Genomic DNA, 13,043 nt, shown 5'->3' with positions numbered 1-13,043 from the left:
GCCATTGTGGAATACAGTGACGCAAGGTGAATCTCTGAAGAGAAAAAAGGAGAGAAAGTAGATGTTTCCTTTGCATTAATTTTACTAAAAGGCGGTTCCAAATTGAAATTCATAATATTTTAACATTTTCAGACTGGATAATTAATTATCAATTAAATAATCGAGCCTTGTTATTGTGAATGTAATTTACATGGATATAGCACAAATGGATTTCTCCAGCATATGTTGAGATATTAAGTAGCTTTTTGTTTTGTTTTTTTCAAAATATTTCAGGATTGTAAAACAGCCATGCTCTGGTACGTCTTTAATTAGATGAGAGAAAGTGTGGTTTATTAGCATTTTTTAAAGGATGCATTTCCAGATTAATATTGTGTTATTGAACCAGGAATCCATTAGTATTATGGCCAATAATTGTTCATAATAGTTCTTCCACATAGGATTGCCCTACAATCTACTACTTCATTAGACATGATTTAAAATCTCTTTGTAAATATTGGCTATAATTTCTATTTTGATTCATTGAAGTACACCTATCTATTTTGATTTGTTGAGCTACACAGCATATCTAAGTAGCATGTATGGAAAGTGATTTGAAGGAGTCATATGTATACCCCCAAAATGAACATTGCATATTTCCTCCAGAGAGCTAACTAATCAGTAGAAAATGAAGGAATAGCACATTAGAAAACAGAGGGGCTGCTAGAATCTTCTGAAAATGTACTGCTAAGACACTGTTAATTTGCGTTGAAAAGATGGTATTGTTTTTGATGGAAGCATTGTGAGCCTCAAAATAGCACTTTGTCTGCATGTGGAATGGATTTCTTCATTAGACAATCAATTAACTGGCAGCTCCAAAACTTCAAAGGACTCAAAAGTTATCTCCCCGTGCAGGATCAGCCCCCATTCCCACATGCTGGCTGGTCAGAGAAATGGGGATGGCAACTTCTCTTGATTGGTGCAATACAGTATTTGATACTACTAATTACACTTAATTAGTCCTCCCACCATTTAATTAAACCGGCTTCTAATGATTGTGCTTCCTTGGCAGGCTCTTCGGGACTACTGGGAATTGTGCTGCCTGCAGTAAGCTGATCCCTGCCTTTGAGATGGTGATGAGGGCCCGAGATAACGTTTACCATTTGGACTGCTTTGCCTGCCAGCTTTGCAACCAGAGGTGAGAACATGGGTGGGTGGGGGGGAGGCGCTTAACATGGATTGGGTTGTGTGTGTGTGTGTGTGTTTTTCTTTAATTTTTGTTTCTGTGAAACAGTAAAGTCTATTTCGCCGTTTGATCTCCATCACCTTCTCCCAGGCTCTCAGATTGCTACTGCTGGGCAAAATGATTGTACCTGCTAATTGAACACTGGAGCCTTTTCCCCTGCAGCTTTCTGACATCTGTGGAATTGCTGGTAGGCTGGATTGTTGAAGGGGCTCCCCACCACCACTATCACCAAAATTGGGGCTGCTGTAAAATAGGCCAGCAGGTGATGTTAAATAGAGCTGAGGCAAGGGAATAAGCAGCTTCAAAGCCAAGCTTCTCATCCGTCTCCTGAACATCCATTGATGGAAAGGTCATTGGCATAAATACCTTTAAAATCAAAGTTGCTTAAGTCAACACCTGGGCAGGTGCAGATGTGAAATCAAGACGAAGCAAAGGAAATGCCCTTTTCTAAATAAGGTCCGACAAAGGCTCAGTTGGGAACCTTCACCCATCAACCGACTGACTGTCCCCAGTAATGTGTGCACATCGCATTGCTTTAAGTAGAACATATAATATGTCACTTAAAGGCAGATATCATAGACCAGGGCAGAGGTGGTATTCAGCAGGTTCTGACCAGTTCTGGAGAACCAGTAGCGGAAATTTGGAGTAGTTCAGAGAACTGGAAAATGCCACCCCTGACTGGCCCCGCCTGCATCTATTCTCTGCCTCCTGAGTCCCAGCTGATCAGCTGGGTCTTCTTTTGTTGCCCTGCACAGGAGAACAGAGCTGGAAAGCAGGTTAGTGGGGTGGAGAGGGAATGAGGATTTTGCAGTATCCTTCCCCTGTCACGTCCACCAAGCCATGTCCACCAAGTCATGCCATGACCACCAAGCCACACCCACAGAACTGGTAGTAAAAAAATTTGAATCCCACCACTGGACCAGGGATGTCAAACTCACATCGTCATGGCGGCATCATGTGCCGTATTGGGACTTTTTCCCCTTCGCTAAACCAGGCGGGGGCGGAGCCAGCACATGACACATCTGGTCTGTGGGCCAGGAGTTTGACACCCCTGTCATAGACAAAATGAAGGAGATATTCTGATGAGATTCTTTCACCATAACACTGGTGCTGGTGCCTCAGAGATTTTCATGTATCTGCTTGGTTCGTCTGTTTTGCACAGATACTACCAATGGAAGCTTTCAAAGCCAAATGTGTAAATTGAAAAATAGTGATATTTTGACTTCTGTACCTCTTATACCTACAAAAACAGGGCATCTAAATATAAAGTGTAGGAATCATAGACCCTCACATGTCAAACAGCAGTATGGTCACATCCAGTTGCCAGAGCCCAACCCATATCAAAATCCTTTGCTCAGCCCTCAGGCTCAAAAATTCAGAATCGTTGCTAATTAATAATTATATAGAAAATTTATGTACCCATGTATCTTAAACAAGTAACTCTGGGCTGGCCAAGCATGTGAATGAAAATCATAAGGCAATATAAATGTATAAATAAATCAATAACCAAGGCTTTTCACGAAACATCTCACAGAGCGGAAGTCACGTACCAGGCTCTACTAATACTCTGTTCTTCAGCCAGGGTCTTAAGGACTTCTGGAAGGCCAGCAGAGCCAAACAGCCATCAGCAGGGACTCTGTCCCACAGGCAGGTGCTATGACAGAAAAGGCATATCTCTGGATCTTACTATGTGGCATTGTTTCACTGAAGAGACCAGTGGTGGGATTCAAATTTTTTTACTACCGGTTCTGTGGACGTGGCTCAGTGGGCATGACAGGGGAAGGATATTGTAAAATCCCCATTCCCTCCCCACCCCACTAACCTGCTTTCCAGCTCCGTTCTCCTATGCAGGGCAACAAAAGAAGACCCAGCCAATCAGCTGGGACTCAGTCGCAGAGAATAGATGGGAACGGGGCCAATCAGAGTTGGAATTTGCCGGTTCGCTGAACTACTCAAAATTTCCACTACCGGTTCTCCAGAACTGGTCAGAACCTGCTGAATACTACCTCTGGAAGAGACCCACAGCATGCCCACTCTATTAAATTTGATGGGATGGGCAGACACTATTAAAGACAGGTGGCCCCTGTGTTATGCAGTCCTTTAAAGGTGACAACAAGTACCTTGAATTGCACCTGGCAACCTACTGCTAATTCATTTAGAACTGGGGTTTCCAGATCCAGCTGCAGGGTGCAAATTCTGGCCCATGGGGCCAACCTAGAAACAGCGAAGGACTGGCCCGCGATGCCTCTGCCAGTGAAAACAGAGCTCAGGAGCTCCTAAGCTAATTTTCATTGGCAGAGGGCTGCAGGAGGCTGTGCGGCTGAAAACAGAGCCTGGGAGGACCACGCACAGACCTCCCAAGCTTCATTTTTGCTGGCAGAAGGCTGCAGGAAGATCCCTTCAGCCCCACCCAGGCCACCATGGGTGCCCCCAGCATGAGTGGTGTTGAGCTGGCCATGCCCCCTCTGCCCCCCCAGGTCAAGCACAACCCTGATGCAGCCCTCAGTGAAATTGAGTTTGACACCCCTGATACAGAATCTCAGTGTGGAGTGTAAGGATGAGCAAAGTCATCCCCTCTCAAAAGAAGCATTTGCCAACATCTGGATCCAGCTACTTCCCTAACCAACGAGGAGGGACATTTGAAATACAGGTAGCAATAATCAAAGTCCTAGGGACTTGTTCACTTCCTCAGAACTGATAGAATCAAAATTTCCCCAGAAAACTGAACAGCCACAACCCAAACAAATTTATTCAACAAATTCCTCAAATATTACTTACAACAACAATTCTGCAGAGGTTCCCCTGCCCTCCCATGTCCAGAAGAAATCAAGTTACCCCAAATATGGTTCCCCAGCCAACTATCTGTGAAGGCAATAAGAAGAGAAAAGTAAGTGCATTTCATTATGCTTATTAATACAAGGCAATTCCTAATAAAGGATCTTAAACCTTACTACACATTGAGATTGAAATTATGTTTCATCTCCCTCCCCTAACCTGGGTAGAATTTTCTGTCAATCACAATCTAAAGAGGAGAAAAATATTATTTCTAGATCAGAGTTGTGAACTTTCTTCCTGGCAAGCATGGCTGTTGGCCTTTGAAGGTCATGCAAGGGGCCACAATCCAAAAAAAAATGTTTGGAAACAGGACCAAACAGGACCTAATTTTTTATAAATGCATGGAGGATTAAGGGCCAGATTAAGATTGCAATCTTGTATTCAATCATCTAGGAGGATATCTCATTCAGCATCTCTGAAGAGAAATGCAGAATTGTACCATCAGAATGGCAGCCCTCTACTGGAAGGTTTAGCCCAATGTGGGAAGGAAAAGAAATCCCCTCTAGGTTTCTTCATCTTTATGTATACATAAAATAAAAATCAAAAATGACTGTTGCATCTTTGATTGGCAAATAGAGTTGAAAATAATACTAATTTGGGGCATGGTGTTCTTAATTTCCAAACATTTCACTAAGAAAAATATAGTTGAGTTTCCAAGCAATTGAAAGAAGAAATACAAGAAGTACCAACTCTTGAGTTTCTTGCTTCATGCTTATTGTAAAACCACTCCTTATGTCCTTCCTTATAGTAGAGTTCAAAACTCCAGATAACAACTAGTGAAGGAAGGTCTTTGTCCTCATCCAGGGATCATTTGGATTTTGATGCTTCAGAGAATATATAGCTAATTATAATTTTCAAGCCAATTTAGAGGCCTTTTTTAAAAAAAAAAATCAGACATTATTTCTTGGGTAAAGGTGTCCAAATATGTGGACACAGAAATGGAAAGTTTGGAACTATTTATGCAGTAAGGAAAGTTGTTGGGTGAATCAGGCTTGTTTCAAAGGAAGGAGTTACACATTTCAGATTGAACACAGGACAATCCTCTCTTAGGATTTGTATTTTATTGAAAGGACCGCACAGTCCAACTGTCAGGAACCTTGGAATTGTCTGTCAACACTTAACACTTGGACAACAGATTATAGGAGATCAAGTGGTCACTTGGTTGTGTACTTTCCATCTATGGGAAGCGGCTATAAAATTGTGTTAATTACATTTGAAGCTATAGGTCGCATATGCGGATTTCCTAGAACTCTGCATTGCCTCACACCGTATGTTCTCTTTTTCATCGATGCATTTCCAATTTTTCGGCAACTCCTCAAGTTTCATTTAAGAGCAAAAAAAAGATGGGAGAGCAGTTTTTAAACTGAACTCTGTGGAAAAGCCAGCAAGAATGACTTGATTCAAGATTCTGGCATTGTCATGGATATTTGCTTTCAAAGAGAAATTGGGGCCCATGGCATACTATTGGCCATTCAGTCAAAAAGTTTGAAGGGATATTGGACTGGAAAATAAAATCATAAACTGGCTAAATTACCACCCAGATAGCCAGATTAGAACAAATTGATAAAATGTAGAGGTACTCCCATCTTTCTAGAACAAAGCGAAATGGAGGTAACTTCAGAAGAAATCCTAAAGGACAACAATCCTCCTTCATGCATTTCTCATCTGAAACCCTCAACTTGTGAGCCCTCTGAATTGTTCCACCCCCTTCTCACCGATAACATTTAAGAAGATTAACTGTTGGGTACTCCTGTGTATTAAATGCCAGAGCCAGCCACAGTAAACCTTTCATACAAAGGATGCCTTCCGTAGGAGGACGGATCCAAAACTAGCAAAATTCTAGCTTGTTTAGAAGCCAACAAGACTTCACTGTAGAGATTAATGAGTGCCGGTAGCATTTGACGCTGTGTGAACCTTCCCAAATAAGGAACATCTATAGGGACGTCTGCAGGGGAGAGTAAAGAAAGGGAAGATGGGGATTGCAAAAACATAATTGAAGTTTTGTCCTTTTGTACAGGTGTGAGTTTTGCAAGCCCTTTCAAAAGAGCAGGGCTTTGATTATGCAGTCACAGCTACTATCCTGACTTTTTTTATCCTTCCCTATCTTGGAGAAACAACTGGACTCGAAATAATTATAATATAAAGGTGGAAAAGGCAAATTATATGTGTAGGATAGGCAGAACAAGAAAGGGGACAAGGAAGAGGAAACTTCTAATAATGTCATATCATTACACAAATCTGTGGTGTATCCCTACATGAATATTAAATACGACTTTGATCACCCTACCTTAAAAAGACCCAAAGTCACTAGTCAGTGAGATGGGTGGCAGATAAATTTAATCAATAAAAATCAAGATAGTCTTAGGAAGGATTAACAATAACAAAACAAAAAAGGCAAAAGTGATAATTAATCTGAAATAGATCATCTAAAAGTAAATGTTACTGTTTTGGGTGCTTTTCATCCTAGAATCAAGATGAATAAGGGATTACAAATAGTCCTTAGTTAATGACCATTTCATCTTTACCATCCAAAATTATGGACTGAACAAAGAGACCTGTGGCCAGTCCTTGAAGTTGCAGCCACTGTAATGGCCCTATAGTCACCTAGTCATAATTCGGGTGTGTTGCAACTAGCTCACAGTTGATGGTTGCATGCAGAAGCCCGTGGTCACGTTATCGCCATTTGGAACCTTCCCTGCCAGGGTCAAAGTCCATTGGGAAGCCAATCACAAATTGCGATAGCATGTTGTGCCTAATAAACCTGCGGGATTTGCCTAATGACTACAACTGGAACTTCCAGTGCTGCCATCATTAAGTTGGCATGGTCATGTGACCTTTACAAATGTGTTGCTTAGCAACAGAGTTCCCAGTCCCAGTTATCATCATTAATGGAGGACAAACTGTACCTCCAACATGCAGTCAGCTTCTCAATTACCATTTCAGGGAAGTCCAATAGGAGTATGTGATCCTTTTGGGATTCCCGAAGTCTTCTGTTAAAATACCATAATTCTGAGGAGTTATTTATTTAAATTATTGTTTAAATCCAGATAATCAAGCTTATAGTCACTCAAACACGGACAGCATTTTGGAACACTCTTGCTTGCTTACAGCAGGAGAAGTAGAATTTAATAAATTAAACAAGTTGCGAGTGGACTAAATAATTCAATATCTTGACTAGTTTGCACATTAGATAACTGAATTGTCTCTGTGTAATCACTAGAAATAGATCCATGCTGCTGGTCCTATTCCCCCCCTGTCACATATTGGCAAAGACAATTCCTCTGTCCAAGTCACTGCTTATATTCATCCCTGCACACAACTGGGATGCTTCGTATTACATGGAAACTAAATTGTTAATCTGTAAACACGGACAGTCCTAATATCTGTGGGACACATCAAGTCTGGAGCCAACAAGAACTCTTTTCTTCTTGTTTAGTTAGTTCTGTTATGCAAGCATTCCAGGAAATAAGTTTACTGCTAAATCCACAGGCAGTAGTATATGGTCACCAGGAGCATTAGAGTTACATATCTGCCATTAAGAAGCCATGGGTCTTCTGTTTCTGTCTCTTCTGGCCCCCTCTTGTGGACTGATTTAGCTTTTTAATGTTATCAGAGTCATTTCTTCTGACTAACCATACATCAGAAGTTACAGCATGAGTGAGAATATGCTGTCATTTTGGGTGGCTTTATTGAAGGGTTTGTAACAAGCACAAAGCTGGCATTATTTGTTTAGAGTAGGCTGCCTTTCTGTTTGAAAGAGACAGGTACAATCAATCAAGGTGTCCAATTTGATAGGCTATTCTGTTAAGGCTATAGTGACATCTAGTGGGTTCAAATAGAGGGTGTTGGGTTGATGTTTTTGGTTTTGGTTGAGGGGGAAGGGAGTTGGTAATAATTTAAGGCCTTATTAGTACATTTGATTTTAAATATATTTGCAGTGCCTTTGTCATGTGGAAAAATATGACTCAATGATAGTTGTTGGGTGTAAATGAGAAAATATTTTTCTTCTTTCCTTTGACCTTGTCCTTTCTCCTTTGTCCTTTGTCCTCTCCTATGAGATCTCAAGTTTCTAAGAACTGGCAATAAAGGTACAATTGTCTCTGGTGTGTTGAATAGAGTAGATACCAAGTGGAACAAAATAAAGCCAGATGTATTTTTTTTACCATTTTTCAAATTATAATGGCATTTCATTTTACCTGCACATCGTGCTGTTTTGAACAGCAGTTTCCTGAATTCAAGCGCACAAGGAATCTTCCAGTCATTCCATATACTAAATGAACATTACCTAGATTTATCTGTAGAATTTGATTTGCAGAAATGGAAAAACAATATATTGATATTTTCAATATATACGTGTTATATAGCATTAGCTAAAAATGTGTTTACGACCACATTATGTTTCTTGTATCTGGCAGGAAAAGGTGAAAGAAACCAAACTCAATTACTCTTTACCCTGAGCTAAAGTTAATTTACAAACTTTTAAGACAATAGTCTTTAGACTTTGACATTTCACCATTCACCCACCTCTGTCCAAGGCTGCTTTTTTAAATTGTTTGTTTCCTCTAATATGCCACACAGATGTGCAGTCAGAAATTAAACCCATTTGAGATACTTGTCTGAGCTGTTAGCACACTGCTTTTTTAAAAAAAACACACGCGCATGCACAAATTCAAAACTACTTCAGCACTCTGTTTCCATTAATTATCTGCTACAGTTCGCTGTTAGTGTTACTGTCAGCGTTAACTGTTACTTCTAAAATATTTCCTGGCAATAATTCTTTTGCAATTTGTTAAAGGAGAACTGGATTTGGGCTCTGCTCGCTCTCTCGCTCTCTCCCTCCCTTTTCTTTCTTTTAAATGCTCAACCTCATTTCAAGATTTATAGGCAGCATTTAAAAGAATCTTAAAGGCAATTTACCTGCTGTTTTTTTTTAAAAAAAATACACATGAAATGTTACTCATTGAAACATATGGGCTTAGATCGTAAGTGCCCGTGAGCATAACTCCAGCCAGAGTTATGCTGTTGGTGGTTAAAGGGAAAATACATGATTTTTTGCCAGTTCTGTTCCCTGCTGCTGCCTGAGCATCTGTCCCTGAGGGTTAAACCCTGTGGCAGGGGTGGGATCCAACCGGTATAACTACCAGTTCAGTGATTTACATTTTCCTGCTTTTTCAACTGCAGCTGTGCCCCACAAAGCAGCTGCAGTTGAAAAAGCAGGAAATAAAGGACAGGTAAGAGCCCGGGCAGGCGGGTGGGCCAAAACAGCAGCAGACATAGAATAGGCTCTATGTCTGCTGTTCTTCAGAGCTACTGGTTCTACAGAGCCGGACAGAACTGGTAGAATCCTACCCCTGCCCTGTGGGTAGCTTTTTTTTTGTCCTTCTCTACTAGTGAGCGATATGTAAAATGTATGTTTAATTAACAGCCCTCCGCACGTTGTAATTTAATCCTGTTTTAGGAGTTGTTAAAGGTACCTGGCTTTGGATTATTTGCTTGTTACCATGTAAGTAAAGCAACTCAAATGATAGCAAAGGAAACTGCTTGCTATGAGGTACAGGGGACAGCCATTCCAGGAATGGTGGTGGATAATGATGATGGCAATTATGTTTATGAATGTTTTATCTTCACAGTGGCTATCAGGCCAGATTAATTGTTCATCTAGCCCAGTCGGTGGCTCTTCTGGAACTCAAGTGGAGATCTTTCTTTTCCCCTGATATTCCATTCTTTAGCTGGACCTTTTGTTTATAAAATGCTGTATGTGCTGTACCTCTCAGCTATATTCCTCCTTCCACAGCTGATGTAGGTCAGACCTGCTGAATGCCAGTAGTTGAGTTGTCTCCGCGCACCAAGCCTCAGACTGAGTAATGGTCTATTCTGCGAAATAAGCTCTACTTTTTACGCCTCTCCTGTGCTCCCATCCAATCTCTCTTCTCATATGCATGCTGCGGAACTGACTAACTTTCCTTCTATTCAGCAATTTCTCTCAGCCTAATGTGGTGAACTGTGATTGCCCAGATTCCCTGGTACGAGCATGGCCATGCTCGCTGAGGATGATGATAGCCATAGTGTAATATCATTAGAGGAATGAGTGCATGGATTAGATGCACCAAAGAGGTGGATCTGGCCTTCTGTGTATGGCTTAATCTGTGTTGCTGTTCACCTTATGTACTCATGAAGATCTCATGCTTTAACAATGTGCAGAATAGCATCATGAGCCTAAATGAAGGCCTATTACATTTTTTTTGTATATATGAATCACTTCGTAGTTTTTATTTGATTCTACTATTAACCATAATTCTTTTTTTAATTGTTGAGTATTGTTAGAATTATGGATCCTAAGAAGTATTAATATATGTATATGTAATTTATTAATACTTCTCAGGAATAAATATATATATATATAATATTATATTATTAGGAATATATTATAGAATGGCTCTTTGAAGAAACACATACACACACACACACACACACGTGTGTGTGTGTGTTTTGGAGGTTCCAATCAAGGAGCAGACTTCAAAGAGCCATTCTATAATAACTGATTTCAAGAAGGTAATTCATTCACTATGTTTAATTTGGATAACAAAACACTTTTAAGCACATCACAAGTGTTTAGTTTTGTCTACAGTAGGAATTTGGATACTTTTCCAGCATTGACAGTCATTGAGGTTATTTGTCCCTTCTTTGTTAATAGAGTTCAAATGTTATTTTAGTTTTCTTTAATTCCTATTTTAATATGTCTAGATTTTATTTATTTTTATTTATTTGTCAAAAGCTTACAATATAACAGAAACAAGAATAAACATAAGTTTAAATGCAAGAAATAGGAACTAATAATTGGGACAATAGGATAGGGATGGTAGGCACGATTGTGCCCCTGATAGATAGTACTTTAAACATGGTTGAACTTGAGATTATTATTCTTAATCAGCCCATGGATTGCCATCTATAATTATAAAACATTTCTCAGTGTAACCCAACTTTTCTGAGGTAGGGAATAAATGACCATGAGTTTACTTTTATTCAAGTAGGAAATTGGTTGGTTTTTCTTGACTTAATCAAAATAGCAATAGCAATATTAATAGTTCTTACACTTATATACCACTTCACAGTGCTCTACAGCCTCTTTAAGTGGTTTACAGAGTCAGCATATTGCCCCCAACAATCTAGGTCCTCATTTTACCAACTCAGAAAAATGGAAGGCTGAATCAACCTTGAGCCAGTGAGAATTGAACTGCTGGAAGTCAGCAGAATTAGCCTGCAATACTGCATTCTAACCAGAACACTACAGCTCTTTGTCCTTAGAAATCTAGTATATCAATGTTCTACAATTTTTATATTGTTCAGGAAACTTATCAGGGCTTGGACAGGTCATTTACATTTGGTGGCAAACCTAGGTTTGCTTTCAATAATATGCAAAATGGCCTTGACTTCACATGAAAACTACCTTGCAACTATCCAAAATGTCATTCCTAATACATAAAAGATTTCTTCATAATGCATTACAATCCTTGACAAATCTGCTACTCTAAGGCCTCCAGCCAGCTAATTTGGCTGGAGGCAGGTGTCATGCACACTGCCTTTGTGTCAGGAGCAAAACTTTGCTCTTCGTTTTGCATTACTACTCCTTCAGGGGGTCTTGCCTTCTGGTTTAAAGCAAAAATAAGTAGTGAGTCTATTTTTTATATGTCTATTCTTCAATCAGCAAGGGAAACCTTTCTCTACCACCAGAATGCTTGGAGAAAGCCATGCAAGTCAAATTTCAAGGTGCAGATTCAAACTGGAGTTATATCATTATTGTGGAGATCTGTCCAATGTAAATTCAACCCTGAAAAAAATTCTGATTTGGTCATCAAGAGCGTAGCTTGAGAGTATAAGGCAGAATCATGATAACTTGATCATTCTTCATGTTACAAGTTAGTGGGGTAGGGTTTTTTCTGCTTATTCTGTGATGTTCATGCTTTTTTTCTGCAATCTTTTTTATTGCCTTGTGTGTTCTTCACAAGTTACATAATAGGCATATCCTGCCAATTTGGTGTAAAGGGCAGCAGGCGTATCAGAACAGTAGCATAAGATGCTCTTAATCTTTCCAATTGTTTCTGAGAGCAATGTTGATCAGCTGGAACCTGTAGAGTTTGGGGGAACCCATCCACTTTTATTGCTTAGGAACTATTAGCTGACGGACAAAGAACACACTGTTATTTCCCCGCTGCTCTTAGCAGTGGAGAAGGAGCAGCTTTTGATATATTGCCTCAGCTTTAGGAATTCTTTTGTCAGTCTTCACATGAAGCGCAGTTGTACATTTTGTATCGGGCCTAAGCCTAGAGACAGCATAACAAAATCCAGTCAGGTCCAATCCTTTATTTGCTTCCACCTATTGGATGGAATCTTGCCAGAGGTGGTATTCAGCAGGTTCTGACCAGTTCTGGAGAACAAGTAGCAGAAATTTTGAGTAGTTCGGAGAACCGACAAATACCACCTCTGACTGGCCCCGCCCCCATGTATTCTCTTCCTCCCGAGTTCCAGCTGATTGGCTGGGTCTTCTTTTGTTGCCCTGCACAGAAGAACGGAGCTGGAAAGCAGGTTAGTGGAGTAGGGTGGGAATGGAGATTTTACAGTATCCTTCTCCTGCCATGCCTACCAAGCCACGCCCACCAAGAACCAGTAGTATAAAAATTTGAATCCCACCACTGAATCTTGCCCAACTGAAGCTATAGCCTTTTAATCCGCTAAATATACCCTGAGAGATTCTAGGATGTGCCCAGCCTTAACCTTCTTTCCCCCCCTCCTCCCCCATCTTGGGACTCTGAATTCTCTTAATCTGGGTCTCTCTGTGGAAAAACTCTGTGTTATCATAGCTCTCCCACTTGTACATTCCATCACTTTTTGGTACTTTCAACATGTAACCCTTTAGCCTACAGAAAGTGAGAGACACAATTTGTCTAAAATAATAATTTTATTGTGCATAAAGAGTTTGGTGTAGTGC

At 40.2% G+C, this 13,043-nt stretch overlaps 1 protein-coding gene across 3 annotated transcripts in view; it reads left to right on the top strand.

Moving 5' to 3' along the window:
* LMO1 (LIM domain only 1) overlaps positions 1–13,043 on the top strand; it is a 124,576-nt gene that overhangs the window by 106,523 nt on the left and 5,010 nt on the right. For all 3 annotated transcript variants that reach the window (XM_087921057.1, XM_087921058.1, XM_026706462.2), the window contains exon 3: positions 1,049–1,174. In XM_087921057.1, the coding sequence (XP_087777183.1) occupies positions 1,049–1,174 (126 nt within the window). The remainder of the gene's footprint in view (positions 1–1,048; positions 1,175–13,043) is intronic.

The sequence above is a fragment of the Pseudonaja textilis genome, chromosome 1 (assembly GCF_049901715.1).
Source record: "Pseudonaja textilis isolate UNSWEBS1 chromosome 1, rPseTex1.2, whole genome shotgun sequence".
NCBI classification, from domain to species: domain Eukaryota; kingdom Metazoa; phylum Chordata; class Lepidosauria; order Squamata; family Elapidae; genus Pseudonaja; species Pseudonaja textilis.
Note: the sequence above shows the minus strand (reverse complement) of the source record. Positions and strands in the feature narration are given on the sequence as shown.